This window comes from Arachis hypogaea, chromosome 8 (assembly GCF_003086295.3).
Source record: "Arachis hypogaea cultivar Tifrunner chromosome 8, arahy.Tifrunner.gnm2.J5K5, whole genome shotgun sequence".
In the NCBI taxonomy this organism is placed as follows: Eukaryota; Viridiplantae; Streptophyta; class Magnoliopsida; order Fabales; family Fabaceae; genus Arachis; species Arachis hypogaea.
The window spans coordinates 16,609,780-16,624,949 of record NC_092043.1 but is presented as its reverse complement, the minus strand read 5'-3'; the positions used below and the strand labels follow the sequence as shown (position 1 = coordinate 16,624,949).

The 15,170-nt window shown below is 36.9% G+C and overlaps 3 protein-coding genes across 9 annotated transcripts; 2 read left to right on the top strand and 1 right to left on the bottom strand.

Moving 5' to 3' along the window:
- LOC112706339 (uncharacterized) lies at positions 1-1,949 on the top strand. Its single transcript, XM_025757599.3, has one exon. It carries the CDS (start codon positions 742-744, stop codon positions 1,783-1,785), a length of 1,044 nt encoding a protein of 347 aa, XP_025613384.1. The 5' UTR covers positions 1-741; the 3' UTR covers positions 1,786-1,949.
- A 2,496-nt stretch (positions 1,950-4,445) lies between these two features.
- LOC112706337 (protein SAWADEE HOMEODOMAIN HOMOLOG 1) lies at positions 4,446-7,558 on the bottom strand. Of its 2 annotated transcripts, XM_025757596.2 has the most exons (9): positions 7,128-7,558; positions 6,843-6,928; positions 6,713-6,758; positions 6,533-6,626; positions 5,891-5,954; positions 5,480-5,531; positions 5,219-5,362; positions 5,007-5,126; positions 4,446-4,920 (listed from the first exon to the last, which is right to left on the bottom strand). In XM_025757596.2, exons 1-9 carry the CDS (start codon positions 7,182-7,184, stop codon positions 4,876-4,878), a joined length of 708 nt encoding a protein of 235 aa, XP_025613381.1. In that variant the 5' UTR covers positions 7,185-7,558; the 3' UTR covers positions 4,446-4,875. The 2 variants fall into 2 exon arrangements, with proteins under 2 accessions (XP_025613381.1, XP_072056890.1); XM_072200789.1 differs by having other exon boundaries at positions 4,763-5,126; positions 7,128-7,519.
- Positions 7,559-7,640: 82 nt separating this feature from the next.
- Positions 7,641-14,851, top strand: LOC112706336 (protein FAR1-RELATED SEQUENCE 5). 6 transcript variants are annotated; one of them, XM_072200788.1, is made up of 7 exons: positions 8,001-8,529; positions 10,717-13,101; positions 13,189-13,237; positions 13,344-13,383; positions 14,007-14,067; positions 14,151-14,192; positions 14,449-14,851. In XM_072200788.1, the coding sequence occupies exon 2, from the start codon at positions 11,198-11,200 to the stop codon at positions 13,079-13,081; it is 1,884 nt and encodes a 627-aa protein (XP_072056889.1). In that variant the 5' UTR covers positions 8,001-8,529; positions 10,717-11,197; the 3' UTR covers positions 13,082-13,101; positions 13,189-13,237; positions 13,344-13,383; positions 14,007-14,067; positions 14,151-14,192; positions 14,449-14,851. The 6 variants fall into 6 exon arrangements, 5 of the variants coding, with proteins under 5 accessions (XP_072056888.1, XP_072056889.1, XP_029144194.1 ...); XM_029288361.2 differs by having other exon boundaries at positions 13,344-13,389; XR_011864600.1 differs by lacking the exon at positions 10,717-13,101 and having other exon boundaries at positions 7,966-8,529; positions 13,344-13,389.
- Positions 14,852-15,170: the final 319 nt, after the last annotated feature.

Sequence of the window (15,170 nt, the reverse complement as noted above, 5' to 3'; positions counted from 1 at the left end):
AATATTAAGAATTGTTAAATAAAAATTTAATTAAATCAATTAAATTCACGTGAAAATTGGGTCACGTTAATTACACAGCTAAACGTAATAAAATTGAGTAATGGGAGTAGTGATGAGTCATGTGTGTTAAGTAAGTGTGAGTGACCACGTTCCTCTTATTTGCCATGCTTTGATTCCCGAACCCCATTTCCCAAAACAGTACACACAAACACACTACACAGATAAAACCATAATTCCCAAAAAGGGCTCACCGATATGGCAACCGACACGTGTCCGTTTCTTCCATGATCCGCAAAACCCTCACACTTCTTCTCCTCCTCCTTTTTCTTTTTCTTCGATGTCCCATCCTTCACACTCTCTTCTGTACGACCCCGCCACACCTCTGAAAATTCCCCTTACTAGGTTTTACTGTTTCAGCCACCACCACCACCACTTCAACCAAAACCGCTGCCATGCCGTGTCTGCTACTAACGCCCATAGTTTCCTATACATACCAGTAACAAAATCCCTCATTATTTGACCTTTTTTCTCTGATCCGCCGCCCCAAATTCTGCCCTTTCTTTAATCTCAGCACTCTGCTGTTTTTCCCCATTTCTTCTTGTGTCCTCTACTAGAATTAGAAACCCTAAAAATCTATTCTTTTTGAAAAAAAAAAAAAAAAACAGCTCCAGAGGAGGAGGGTGTTGTTCTGCCGAAGCGGTTGGTGCTTGGTGAGTTGGTTCGTTGTTCAAAGTGGCGAAGATGAGTTTGAGAACCGCAGAGGACGATTCTTCGCCGTCGGAGATTCATCTTCCGGCAGAGATAGACTGGCACATGCTCGACAAGTCCAAGTTCTTCTTCCTCGGCGCCGCCTTATTCTCCGGCGTGTCCGCCGCACTTTACCCCATGGTTGTCCTGAAAACTCGGCAGCAAGTTTCTTCTGCAAAATACTCGTGCCTGAACATGTCCTGCGCCATTATGCGCTACGAAGGTTTCAGAGGCTTCTACAAAGGTTTCGGAACTTCTCTGATGGGAACTATCCCAGCTCGCGCACTCTACATGGCGGCACTCGAAGTCACAAAGAGCAATGTCGGAACCGGCCTCATCGAATTGGGTTTCTCCGACACCACAGCCGCCGCCATGTCTAACGCCGCCGCAGGTGTTACCTCTGCAATGGCGGCGCAACTCGTGTGGACCCCAATCGATGTTGTGAGCCAGAGACTGATGGTTCAAGGATGCAGCAGCAATGGCGGTAGCAACAACAGCATGCTGAGAAACCTCAACTCAGAGAATTACAGGAACGGCATTGATGCTTTCAGGAAGATTCTGTGTGCCGATGGAGCCAGAGGGTTCTACAGAGGATTCGGTATTTCGATATTAACATACGCGCCTTCGAATGCAGTTTGGTGGACTTCATATTCAATGGTGCATAGAGTTATATGGAGTGCATTTGGTTGTTACATGTGTGACAATAGCAGCAATAATTTTAGGCCTGATTCAAGGGCCATGCTTGGAGTGCAAGGTTTGAGTGCGGTTGTCGCAAGTGGGGTGTCGGCGATTGTCACAATGCCGCTTGACACCATCAAGACCAGGTTGCAGGTTTTGGATGCGGACGACAATGGAAGAAGGAGGCCGTTGACTTTTGGTCAAACCATAAGGAACTTGGTTAAGGAAGGTGGTCTTTTAGCTTGTTACAGAGGCTTGGCTCCAAGGTGGGCTTCAATGTCCATGTCTGCTACAACCATGATCACTACCTACGAGTTCTTGAAACGCTTGTCTACTAAGTCTCAAGAAAAATTTACTTGATTTCATTTCCTTTGCTTTTTTTTTTCCTTTTTAGAAAAAGAAAATAAAATTGTAATAGTCTGTATGAGTTAGTTAGTCATCACCAAGATATGATGAGAGATTATTGTATATATTCAACTCTTGTGTTTTCCATTTCCTCTAATCCTACAAACTTTACCTACAAATTTGTTTAATTTCTCATCAAAATTTTATAAAAGGATTAATTTGTCTAAAAAAAAATTTAAAATTAAAAACCGTTGAAAAGTACTTGTTTTTCATGTCATAGATATATATTGTTATTCTACCTTTTGGTTTCTCTTTTGGTCAATTGTGATTTGTCCTTGGACTTGGCAAGTGTGTTGCTATGCTAATTACTTTAGTTTACTGAAATATTGGGACTTGAGGCTAAATTGGCTATGGCCCTTGCGTCCTTCAAAAGACGGTAAGAGTTGAGGAGACCATTGACAACTAGGGGTGGCAATATGTACCCTACCCGCGGGCACATACCCGCGGGTACCTCACTCGGTCGGGTAGGGTTGCTAACCCGATCCGGAGCGGGTAGGGTAGGGTGCGGGTAGAATTTTCGTGCGGGTTGGGAAGGGTGCGGGTTAAGTTTCAACTCTACCCGACCAACCCACACCTTATATATGTATATGTTATATACTTATATAAAAATATGTTTTAAGTGAATGTTGAACTAAAGATCTCTCACTAAATAAAAAAATTTTTAGCCACTAAAAGAAGATTATTAATTGATAATTTAATATTTTTTTTTACATAAAATTCAGTTCTATTTTAAATTATTATCAAGTTATATAATAATGTATTTTTTTTAACCCGCGAGTAGGATCAGGTACCTGCGGATTGAGAACGGGTAGGGTTAAGGTTGAGATATTCTCAACCCGTGAGTAAGATAGGATTGAGTTTATATAAAATTCTCAACCCGCAAGTAGGGTTAGGATTGGCTCCAAACCCTATCCTACCCTACTCATTGCTACCCCTATTGACAACAGAGACGTCAATGCAGGGTCGCGTTTAAAGGACAAAATTCGTTTATTAACCCACGACTGGCCCAAATCCACTTAAGAAACCAACACTTTTTTTTTCAAATTTAATGTGTATTCGTCCCATGTTTTGCTAGCTTATTTCATTTGTAGCTTCCTCAAATTCATTATTTTTTTATTTCATGGTATCTTCAAATCTAACATGTCAAGACTAATCGTTGTGAATCTAAACTCTATTTAAGAATTTATTATTAATCAATATACAAAACAAAATTTAAATTTTCAATACTTACTGAAGAGACTAGTGAATTAACTATTAGACCAATCAAATTGGTTTTTCAAACTCATCACTGATCAATAGAATATAAAGGTGAAAAAAGGTTTGATACTTACAAAAATACACTCAAGACAGAGACTCGTACGATTTATTATTATAGGTCATAAAATTTTCTAATATAACCACTTTCTTATTTATATGAAGCCACTTAAATAAAAGAAATGTTTTAAGATTTTGTTGACGGAAGGATTAGCATCCATAGAATGGTAAAAAAAAGGGGGTGATAATTGGTTAGAATGGGTGTATATAGTGGGAGAGAGGAATCCCACATTAATTGGCGGTGGCAAGGGAACGAGAATGGAGAGTATATGCCAATGAGGTGCATGCAAGTTCTGAATATATTGTCCTTTGTTGAGTGTTGAAACCAGGTGCCCAACATTGATGAGGAAAATACCATTTTTGAATTTAACCAAACATCATGGGTAGCTGTTTTGTTTCTGCCCCTGCACTGAACCGCACCAAATAAATAAATAATTAAATTGCATTTTCTATGGACCATCGATCTGCCAAAACGGTGGGCATCATCTTCTATCTGCAACTGCAACGTCTCTTGCAAAAGCTACAATTTTTCCGAGGCCAAATTCTTGCACCTTTATGAACCCACCACATATTGCGGCGTCAGACTTTGGATAAGGTAACTATTTACCACTCAGTAAAAAATGATGGTCAAAACAAATATTTTTCAAATGGCAGTTACAATTGGTACTAACAGCATGACACTTTTGGTAAATTAGTACAATAGTACTACTTTGTACTAATAATTTAAGATGGATTAGTTTAAACATTAATATTCTTGCAAAATAATCAACTTCTATTTCTGTGGGCTACATTACACTGCATCGCTTTGTATCAATTATTGAGAATGCTAATTATACTAATAGCATCGCTCTTAAGAATTTTCAGTTGGAAAATAATTTTCTAACGAATTTTTCATCCCCATAACAAAATTGAATCTAGATCAAGATGGGTGGGTTATTAAGTAACCAGATGAACATTGACAAAGCTCAACTGATTATTTCTCTGTATTTTCAACATGAATGCTAGAATATGAATGCTTGATTAATCAAGCACTCAACAACAATCAAGTTAGAAAAAACGTAATTAACTTAATAACTTAGCAGTCATATGATTGGTACTTTGGTAGGATATTGGATACAGAACAATCACCGTATTAGACACCATTTAAGAATACCAATTTTGTTAGAATTTGGAGAAACCTGTAATTTGATTAATTCCCAACATTTTTGTTAAATGCTATCTAGACACTAAATTAAAAAGATTATTTTTACATGTAATATTATTATAAACTTAGAATTCTTATCTTGTGCAATTTAAAAAAATAAAATAAAATTGTATCCTTATAGATGACATTTAAGACAAACCAAAGAATGCTTACAATATTTTTACATATATTGAATGTTCTTATATTAGTTTAATTGGGATGAGTTCAAGAAGAAACAGTCCAGCTCGTTCACTTCCACTCAGATCTACAAGCTCAACTCAACAGTGACAGAATGTAAACAGTTTCCAACCAACTTAGTATTGGTTTGGATTGGCTTTTTTGAGTTAAAACAAAAAACAAAAGCAAAAGACATTTTTAATATTTCAAATATTTTTTAAAAAAGCCTATTCAAATGTAAAATCGTTTTTGTCAATTAAAAAATATCTTTTTAAAAAATATGAAAAAAATAAGTACTTTTTTCAAAAGCCAATCCAAACTGACCCTTAATAAGATATTAGTTGTCAAAAATGAATTGGTATTTGATACACCTAAGATCTTGGTCTTCTGCAAAGTCTTCTTAACCGAACAGATTCCTGAAAATTCAAAATGTAAATTGCATTCTACTTCTATCACACACAAAATGGTGACAAACATATGCAGGAAAAAAAAAAGTTCCCACCTCACTGTTGTCATGATCATACCGAACCAAAATCTGACACCTGCATCCTCTTATATCATGTATTCTCCTTTGGATCTCTAGAATGTGAGCATCATAGTAAATTGCTTGATCTTTCCTCTCCTGAATTCCAATTGAAACTTTCAAAGTTATAATGCAAGTTATGTTTTGTTGTAGGAACACTTTTTGGTAATCTAAAATTCAGATTAAATTACCTGGAAGCACAGCACATGGTCTCCAACATTCAGGTTGCAACATTCTGTGTTTTCCAAGGGAATAGATCGTTTCCTAACTGAATTTTTCATAGTGACCCATTCATCTTCATCACCCCCGAACCCAATAAATCTGACAAGCACTTCCTTTTAACAAAGGGCAGAGTTGTATCAGATGGCAAGATAACGTGTGTAAACTGATCAATCAAATATTAGATTTTGCAGAAGTATGCATTGAACATAATTACGACAATCATGTCTTACAGCTTCCCCATTACTGTTAAATCTGTGAGCTAGAAACGTCTCAACATCGTACCTGTAAAAATTATATTTGATATGGGCAAATTAAACTTGTGGACATTGCATAATAGAATGAAACACTAATTGTCTCAAATATACGTGCATGTTTGTCAATACACACAGAAGATTGCAAATTGTACAAACTTAATGATACCAGTAACAAAATGTATTGAACACCAATCATTATCCATATAAATATCATTCTTTTCTTTTCAATTTCAATTTTCAGCTTGAGAAGTTCAACTGAACATTTAAAAATAAACTACCCACAAGTGGATAGGCAAGAAATTAGTTACTGGACACTGCATGATTAATGAATTGGTCCAACCACAGTTGTTAACGTCAGATTAACTGCAATACCACATATGTTCTCACCACGCTCCATCTTTGGATGACTTTGCTTCGAATTCCAATTCTGATAAGTCTCTAACAATTTCTCCTGCAAAGCAATCCTTTCAGGCACAATCTAACAATGCAAATTCATGCTTTATATCATAATTCACAGGCTGACACCAAATTTTTGTAACCACAAGCTAAGTATAACAGGTAACGACAGAAAAAGAAAAAGAATCCATATTAGCCCATAATGGGCCATGTCAAGTTTTCATATTTCCTTCATTGCTGCCAATTACTTTGTCGCTTTCAGTCTCATTGTTTCCTTCTACTGAAGATCATCCTAGGATCATAAAGCAGCCTTAACATAAAAGTTTTATTAACACGTTTCACGTGAGACATTTTCTTTTGGTTTCTGGAATAGTCATAAACTTCAGGCCGGACATAATTATCAGACAAAGTCTTCCCTAAAGCAAAGAAATCCAGTGTTCAAATCACTAACATTTTAGGTAAAGCTTGCTTTAAGTCACAATCCATTTCCACTGCAACTAACCAAATTTCAGTTTTTATGAGACATTTTAAAGCAATAAAATAGTCAAAAAAAAAATCTTAACAGAAACTACATCGGCTACAAGCACAAGCTACAAGCTACACTAAGAACCTTAGGCATTCAAGAGAGCTCACCTTCCTTATTACATTCAGGGTCTTTGGGAATCATCAATTCATTATTAGGGTCATCTGGTAAGTCTTGGAGCCTATCCTCAAACCAACTTTGTATCTGAAATCTCCCCGAAAAAAAAAGGATTAATAAAGAAAGAACCGATATCAGAAACAAAAATTCATCAGCTAAGAAAATGTGTGAACCTCAGTCCATCTAACTGCAGGTTTCCCGGCACGGCCAGCAGAGCGGCTGCACAAAACACACGACATTTTGAAACACAAATTCTTTAACTTAAGATAAAACTAAACAATAACTGAAACAAGTGAAACTCACTTGAAGGCTATAGCAAGCTTATGGCAAAACTCCTTATCCAACGATTTTTCTCTTGCCTCCCTTACCAATCTCTCCAATTTCTCAATCTGTTTGCAAATCACACATTCAAACCCAATACTCTAATCTACAGAATAGAAAACCTTGTTTCCACAATCAATGCTGTTTCTGATTCCTAATAATAACTCCACTTATCAGTAAATTCCCTTAAACTCCTATCTATTCCATCTCAAACGAGTTCAAAAGATAAAAACAAACTCAAAAATTGAATGCAAAGGATGATAATACCTCGGAATTTGTAAATCCAGAAAAGAGGGGTCGGTTGCGGGGACGCAAGCGGTCCATGAACCGAAAAACGAGTCCCTTTTGGATCAGCAAAATACTAAAAACCCTAACTAATCTCTCTCAAATTTCGTTTCCTTCTTCAATGCAGCTATAAACTAAAACCCTAAGTGTAGTTTAATTAGTCGGTGTCTTTATGGGCGGTTAAACCCAACAAATAGAAACAAAATCCTAACCCATCCAGAAACCCGACCTATACACCCGCCCCAAAAACCCCCTCTCCCAACCCATCTGAGCACCTTCGAGCCTCTCTTCCCGCTGCAACTCAACGCCCGAACTCTGAAGAACTACAATCTCCCCTCAGCCACAGCAGGTTACGAAGTCTGAACTCCCACATGGGCTTTTTTCTATGGGCCACAACTTCTTTTATTTGGCCCAATTTCCCTGCGTTCTCCTCATATTTTCTTCATAATTGTTTTGGTGAAGATACAAAAGTTTTGATTGAGTAGTGGTAATGATAAGGAACAAAATTTAGAATAAGATGGAAAAATTAAAGTAAGAGATTTTGTATTTTAATTTACTTTTTTGATGTATCACTTTTTTCTTGTTTACATCTAAATTTTTTACAAAAATTCAAAAAAAATTTCATTCGTAAAAAACTAAAGAAAAAGTAGCTATTACATTTTAGAAGATTTTTATATTTTTTAAGTTTAAATTTTTGGCCAAGGATTCCTTCCTCCCACTTTTGTGTAGGTTTATCATTAACCACCATAAAAATAATTACAAAATGTACCCCTTTTTTTTTGAAAAGTTTACTAATTAGATTTTGATCCCTTTAATTTTTGTTATTTACACTTTTTACCTTTATTTTTTAGTTTCAGATTCAGTTCTAGATTCAAAGATAGCTCTGCTAGGGTAACGCGTTTTCTCATCTTCTTCTCTCTGGTTCGCTACCCTCGCCGCCACAACACGCGTCAGACGCCGCCGCTCCCTGCGTTCGCCGCCAAGAGAGGTCTGCTGGGGTAACGCCATTTTCTCATCTTCTTCTCTCTGGTTCGCCTACCCTCGCTGCCACAACACGCGTCGTCCGCCGCCGCTCCCTGCGTCCTCCGCCAAGAGAGGTCTGCTAGGGTAACGCCATTTTCTCATCTTCTTCTCTCTGGTTCGCCTACCCTCGCCGCCACAACACGCGTCGTCTGCCGCCGCTCCCTGCGTCCTCTGCCGCCAAGAGAGGTCTGCTAGGGTAACGCCATTTTCTCATCTTCTTCTCTCTGGTTCGCCTACCCTCGCCGCCACAACATGCATCGTCCGCCGCCGCTCCCTGCGTCCGCCGCCGCTCCTTGATGACACTGAAATAGGACAACTTTCCTCAACCCCACTTCTTATTGAGGACGACAAACCCAGCAAGGTATACTTTGTCTGCCTTCTTCTCAGTTCGGTTTGATTCTTTTAGAATAGTCAAGATGATGAATTTTGAATCCTTAGGTTAGATTCATCAAAGCCTCCATAAATGCCTAGAATGTTACCATTTTGGTTCTCAGAAGAATGGCTTTTGCCATTGGTGCCATGTTCATAAGAAATACTGCCCCCTTCTGGTTTACTAATATTGTCACTGTCTATGGAAGAAATTAGTTTCTTTCTTTCTGAAATCTGCAATTGATAGTTGAGATTGGCCATGTAAACATTTGCTATGAAGCACAACATAAGCATAGTTACAGTAGCCTTCTAGATGAACAAACAAGCATATATAGTACTCTTGGTACATCCATACTAAATATATCTAGATACATTGAATTGTGAGTGTACTGAGTTTCCAGCTTGATTATGTTGTGGCGAATGTTTTATATATAGTTTCTTTTTGGCGGTTCAAATTATTGATGAACCAAATTAAGATGAATTGAGATGAACATTGGCTAAGAAATTGATTGTGACTATGCCTCTAAGCATTAAAGTATATCAGCTACATTTTCTCGATCAATGCATTTTAGTTACTAAGAATATTAAGCATTTCTATTTCAGTTTTTCCAATGAATTGAAATAATGCCAAATGCCATCATCTGTAAAACACTAAATCATTTCATGTCTTGTGAGAATTCAATGATCTACCAATTTTGTTTTTTGTTTTTGTTTTGTGGACAAACGGATTCCATTAATGAAATATATGGATGTTGGACAATGACATTATAGAAACAGGGTATGAATGAGATAACATATTCCTTCTTCCTCTGTGTCACATCTTTAGGCCTTGAGATCGAATATTGTCCTTGCTAGTTTATACCATGTTTTGCTTTTGTTTTATCTAGACTATTAGATTGAAGCAATGCACATTTATAGTGAAGGATGCTGAATTTATGCTCACTATAACTTATTTTTTCATGTTAATGATAATAGAAACAGAGGGCTAATTGAATCTGTTAGTTCATATCATAGTAATTTTTAAATGGATGTGGATTGTAACTTCCATGCTAAAGATAAGTATTGCATAACTAGAGCAACTTATGAATAATGTCCAAGGTTATGTTTAGATATTAGATAATGATGCCTGAAATGTTGAATGCACCCTAGAAGTTTAGATGAAACCAATGTTTTTAATGTAAAATTTCAGTAGTATAGTTTCAGCTGTAGCTGTCGAAATAAATGTTTGAAAGAATATCTATTTCCATAAGCTTCGTTGCCTCATGTTGACCTGTTGTCCACAATTAGAATGAAGATCATTATTCCATAATTAGTTTATATGAATTTATAACTTATCCTATAAAATTTCAGATTGATCAAATCTAAATTATAATTTATATGAATTTTTTATTTAAACACTGCTGCTGTCTTGTTCCTCAAAGGTTGTGGTTGTTTGATGATTTTGTTGGCAACTTGCCATCTTTTGATACTTTGTGGTTGTTGTTTTAGAGAGATTTTTTGTTGGTATTCTTTTGATGTTTTGAAAATGATTAAATGTTATATAGATTAGTTATTGTCATTAGATTTATAAAGAACCAAATTCTAGTTGAAAATTGAATTTCTAAAAACTGGTTTTAAAAGTGGATTTTTGGTTAAAATATTTGGTTTGAAAATTGGAATTTTAAAAACTAGTTGTCCAAAGTGAATGCAGTGAAGGGCTAGGGAAAGGGGGGTACAATCAATCAACTCAAAGAAAGAAGTGTGTTTAAAATAGGGTAATTTCATCGAAGGGCATATGCATATCTAATCTTGCGAGCAATCTGTTTCTATGGATTGAGGTGGCAGCCAAGCGAACTTTGCGGGGTTCTTAAAGGGGAAACAATGTGTTCTTCAGTGGCCGCGAGCGGCGGGGATTTTGTGACATGGGATTAGAAATATAGATAGATTGATAGATAGAGGATATATACTCTTTAATATTTTTTTGTTCTTTGCACCCACCGCATGCATAGCTGGCATTGCCAACTGTTCTTGTCTTTCTGTTTTTACTCTTATAGTTTCACCATTAGATTTTAGATTCACGCTTCTTCATTTCCCCTTAATACAATAAATGAAACTCGTGTCCAATTCCATGATTCCTAATATTGACACTATTGGTTTGATTTCAATTTTAAAAGATTGTGAATTGTGTATTGGTGTTTAGGAAGTTATGGGTCAAGAATTTTCTCATGAAGGGGTTAATAGCGAGCATACATCATATGATCAGTATGAGCAGGAGGAAGAAACACATGAGGAAGTTGACGTGGATTATATGGATGAGGACGACACAAATGTGGAACCAGTGTTCGATTATCACGGCTTCGATGAAGGGTATAACATTGACTCACTCGAAGACATTGGGATGATTGAATTTTGGAACATCAGGGATGAAGATGTATGTCATTTTCACTTTTCTGATGTCGACATTGCATTTGAGTTCTACAATAGATATGCAAGGACAAGAGGCTTTAGTGCTCGGAAGAACAGGACTAGAAAGAGTCGTGTGGGCGCACTTAAGTTGAAGAAATTTGTATGTCATCGTCAAGGATTTAGACCGCCAAATAATTACGGCACTGGAAACCTTAAGAGAAAACCTACACCTGAGACAAGGTGTGGCTGCAGTGCAATAATGGAGATTCGTGTAGATGCACCCTACACCTAGCGGTCGTTGGTTTATTTCTTATTTTTCTGATGAACACAATCATCCGCTTCTGGATCCTAGGTTGACTGGATTGCTCCCTGGGCATAGATTCATGTCCGAGGCTGATATTGGCCACATGGTTAACATGAAAAAGGGTGGGATTAGTGTTGGGCAGATATATCGGGCATTAGCAAATCAGGCAGGTGGCTACGAGTATTTCTCTTTCACGCAAAGGGACATGTACAATAAAATAGCAAAGCAGAGGCGCCAATTACCCGGTGATGCATATGCAGCTTTGAAGTATCTAGAAGATCAAGCAACAAATGACCCTTCTCTCTATTTTAATCATCACATGGATGCCGATGGTACTTTGCGCAATTTATTCTGGTGCGATGGTCTCAGCAGGGCCGACTACTCATTATTTGGCGATGTGCTGGCATTTGATGCTACCTATAAGAGGAATAAATATATGTGTCCACTGGTGGTATTTTCTGGTGTCAATCATCACAATCAAACAATTATCTTTGCTGCTGCTCTAATTTGCGATGAGGAAAAAGACACATACAGGTGGTTGCTACAACAACTGAAGGTGGCAATGAATGGGAAAGCACCTGTTTCGGTGATCACGGATGGTGATCTATCAATGAAGTTCGCCATTGAGAAAGAGTTTCCTAATGCACATCATAGATTATGTGCATGGCATCTGATTCGCAACGCAACAAGTAACATTGGCAAGCCCCAGTTTACATCCATGTTTAGAAAGTGTATGCTAGGTGACTATGAAATTGATGTATTTCGTCAAAAGTGGTTTGAAATGGTTGAGGGATTTGGTGTCGAAAACAAGAATTGGGTCCTAGATATGTATAAAAAGAGACATTCATGGGCAACTGCACATATAAGAGGGAAGTTTTTTGCTGGTTTTCGGACTACTTCTCGGTGCGAGGGATTAAACTCGATCATTGCAAAGTATGTCAACTCAAGGTACAATCTGGTTGAGTTCATTCAACACTTTAATCGTTGTGTCGACCATATAAGGTGGAAAGAGGTCCAGGCTGACCTCGCCTCTGTGAATGGGAGACCCAGTATGCAAACCTGTTTTCAACAGTTAGAGAGGAGTGCTGCCAATGTTTACACCCTATCAATATTTCATATGTTCCAACCAATCCTTGTACGGGCTGCATCAATGAAGGTAATAAATATGAGGCAAACTGGCTCTTATGTGATTTACTCTGTCGGTTTGGACCAAACACCAAATGAGATGTGGCGTGTATTCTGTTGTGACATTGAGATGGAATTCAATTGTTCATGTATGAGAATGGAATCACTTGGCATACCTTGTGAACACATAGTTTGCATCTTGGTGCATGAAGATATAGAGGAGTTGCCAAGGTCATTAGTCTTGCCTCGGTGGACCAAGACTGCCAAAGTGGGTTTGCAAAATGCGGTCGGGCTTCATTGGGATTCTTTGATGCTAAGTCAGTACGGTTGTTTGATGGATTGGTTTAGACAACTAGCCAACTTTGCTTGCCGAGATAACGAGAGATTTATCTTTACACAGGAAATGGCTATGAATTTGTTGAAACAATTTAAGGAGGAAGATGCTGCACAAAAAGGGGGGGTCAATGATGCAGATAGTGTAAGAGATGGTGTGCAAGTGGATGCTTCTGGAGCTGGTCTCGCAACCAATGATCTCGGACATAGCATGCCAAGGGACCCAAGAAAATGTAGGACAAAAGGGGGGCTTCACAGTCCAATAAAAGAAAACATCGATGTGGACAGTGTGGCATGGAGGGCCACAATCGAACAACTTGTCGTGTTCGTCGTGGCATCTCACAGTCAGAAGGCCTTGGAAATGACACATTTGATAATGACTCGGATGACCACATGAACATTGAAGATGACTCATTGGTAAGTATCTTTACCAATGAGGTATGACAAAGTTTTATTTGCTGCTTATTAGCTAGTACTAATGATATTATATTGCTGATATTATAGGTATATGATGAGAGTGCTTCCTACAGTAGCAATGAGGTGTTGTAATAAGGTATGGTTAATGCTTTAATTTTCTGGTATCCTCTAATTTTTAGTTGATTTGGGATTGGTGTAATTTTTAATTTATTTCTGTTATACTTAATCTTATTCGAATGCAGCTTTTGCGATGGTTGATGTTGTTCGTGTTTATAACTAAAGGTTGAGGTTCGTACTCTTCTTATGGCATCATAGAAATGTGAAGCATTTGCTTTTTTATTCCATCATAGAAATGAAAAAAGAAAAAAGGTATCTTGGTTGATATATGTAGAGATCATATCCCCGATGATCTGTCAAAATAAATGGAACTTGATTTTGATTTGCTTTCTAGTGTGTGTATATATATGTGCAACAATGTTAACCGATTCTTTGCCTTCTGGCTAAGGTACATGGGGTACTTTTTGCTGTTACTGGTTTTCTTTGAATTTTAAATTGAGTAGCTGAAATGATGTTTTCTTGGATCAAAACTTTATCATCTTGTAAGCAGATTACTTAAAAGTAACAGGCGTTGGGTGGGTTGCTGCTGGATTATGTGTTTTCTAGTAAATGATGACTTAAAAGTAACTGTTGTTTCTGTTGATCCAAGGTGAACCATATGCTTGAAGAAAACTATATGCTTTTACTATTTCTAAGCTAGGATGTTTTCATCTCTGATGACATAATTTTCACTTTACACTTCTGCGCTTGTCATAGTATTGTTTAATCTATAATGCTTGTCAATTATCTAAGTTGAGACTTGTTTCTACATTCTTATTCTCATTTGTTATTTTCTTTGCTCTGAGCAGAACAGGAGTACAGGGGAGCTCAGCTTCTTAACTTCTTTGATGAATTCTGCAGGTTCAATGGGTAAGCCAGTATGTCATTTTGGAAATTTTCTTTATAGTTTGTTTTTGTTTGCAAATTAATGTTTATGTTTATATGTGTTGCAGTTAGAGTATTCACGAGCCTCCAAGAAAATGCACCAAAAAGCGGTATCCTTGCTTCCTTTATTTTTTCCACCCCCACTAATCAATTTTTCTGTCATTATTATTGTTACTTCCATCAAAGCGATTTTTATACTGTTCATGTTATTTTATCAAACGAACATATGAAGTTTTTACCGTGTTACATTAGAACAAATTCATTTCAATATTTATGTTTTTGGTGGTCTTTTAATTTAACTCTTTAGCAGTACTGCATTCGTATCTTAATTATGTATTTGTGACTATTTTCTTAATTCTTTTGAAGTTGTAATGGGTTCCGCAATTGGTGTTGATACAAATTTCACCATCCTAAGCCAGATATTGTTCTACCAAAAGCCAAGGGTCACTGAGAAAGAGAAGAAAACGAAATAGAAGAACTATACAAAGTCATGTATACTGCTACTTCCGACTTCCCCGTGTTCATCTTTCAACAGGTGCTACGTCATTGAAGCCATACTCAAAATTTTATCACTGTTGAATTGACCCTTTTGAACATTTACCTTTTTTCAACTGCTGATTCTTAAGGTAGCCAACTTAGAATGGGTAATTGGGGGACTTAAATGGGTAATTTCGGAGAGTGATGTAATATTTTTTTTTGGGTATTTTAATTGATTTCATGTAATCTTTTGTTTTGGTATTAACTTAATGCAATTTTAACATTTCAAAAAGTTTTTATAAGGTATTGTATAATTAGGATCAAACAAGTGAACAACACTGATATAACTTTAAAATAATAGTTCATATAATATAATATTATATGAAATATACATTTAAGCAGCATTAAAGACCCAGAACCCTAAAATATTAAACATGGATATTGTAAGGCATTCATGAAAGATAAAAACACAAATCACCAACTACCAGCTCAGCTGGCTGTCAACCAAAAACCTTTGATTATTAATTTTCTTCTCAATGAGTAAACTTCTGTCTTTGATAAATAAATTAAAAAAAAAATGAACCAAACACTGGTGTCATTGGCTAGTATAG

Excerpts from the sequence above, each read along its gene's own strand:
- LOC112706339 (XM_025757599.3), top strand. The coding sequence starts at position 742 with ATGAGTTTGAGAACCGCAGAGGACGATTCTTCGCCGTCGGAGATTCAT.
- LOC112706337 (XM_072200789.1), bottom strand. The coding sequence starts at position 7,184 with ATGGACCGCTTGCGTCCCCGCAACCGACCCCTCTTTTCTGGATTTACA. Across the intron at positions 6,929-7,127 it reads CTGGATTTACAAATTCCGAG|ATTGAGAAATTGGAGAGATT; the intron begins GTATTATCATCC and ends ATTTGCAAACAG. Across the intron at positions 5,532-5,890 it reads TCATCCAAAGATGGAGCGTG|GTACGATGTTGAGACGTTTC; the intron begins GTGAGAACATAT and ends TAATTTTTACAG.
- LOC112706336 (XM_072200787.1), top strand. The coding sequence starts at position 11,198 with ATGCACCCTACACCTAGCGGTCGTTGGTTTATTTCTTATTTTTCTGAT.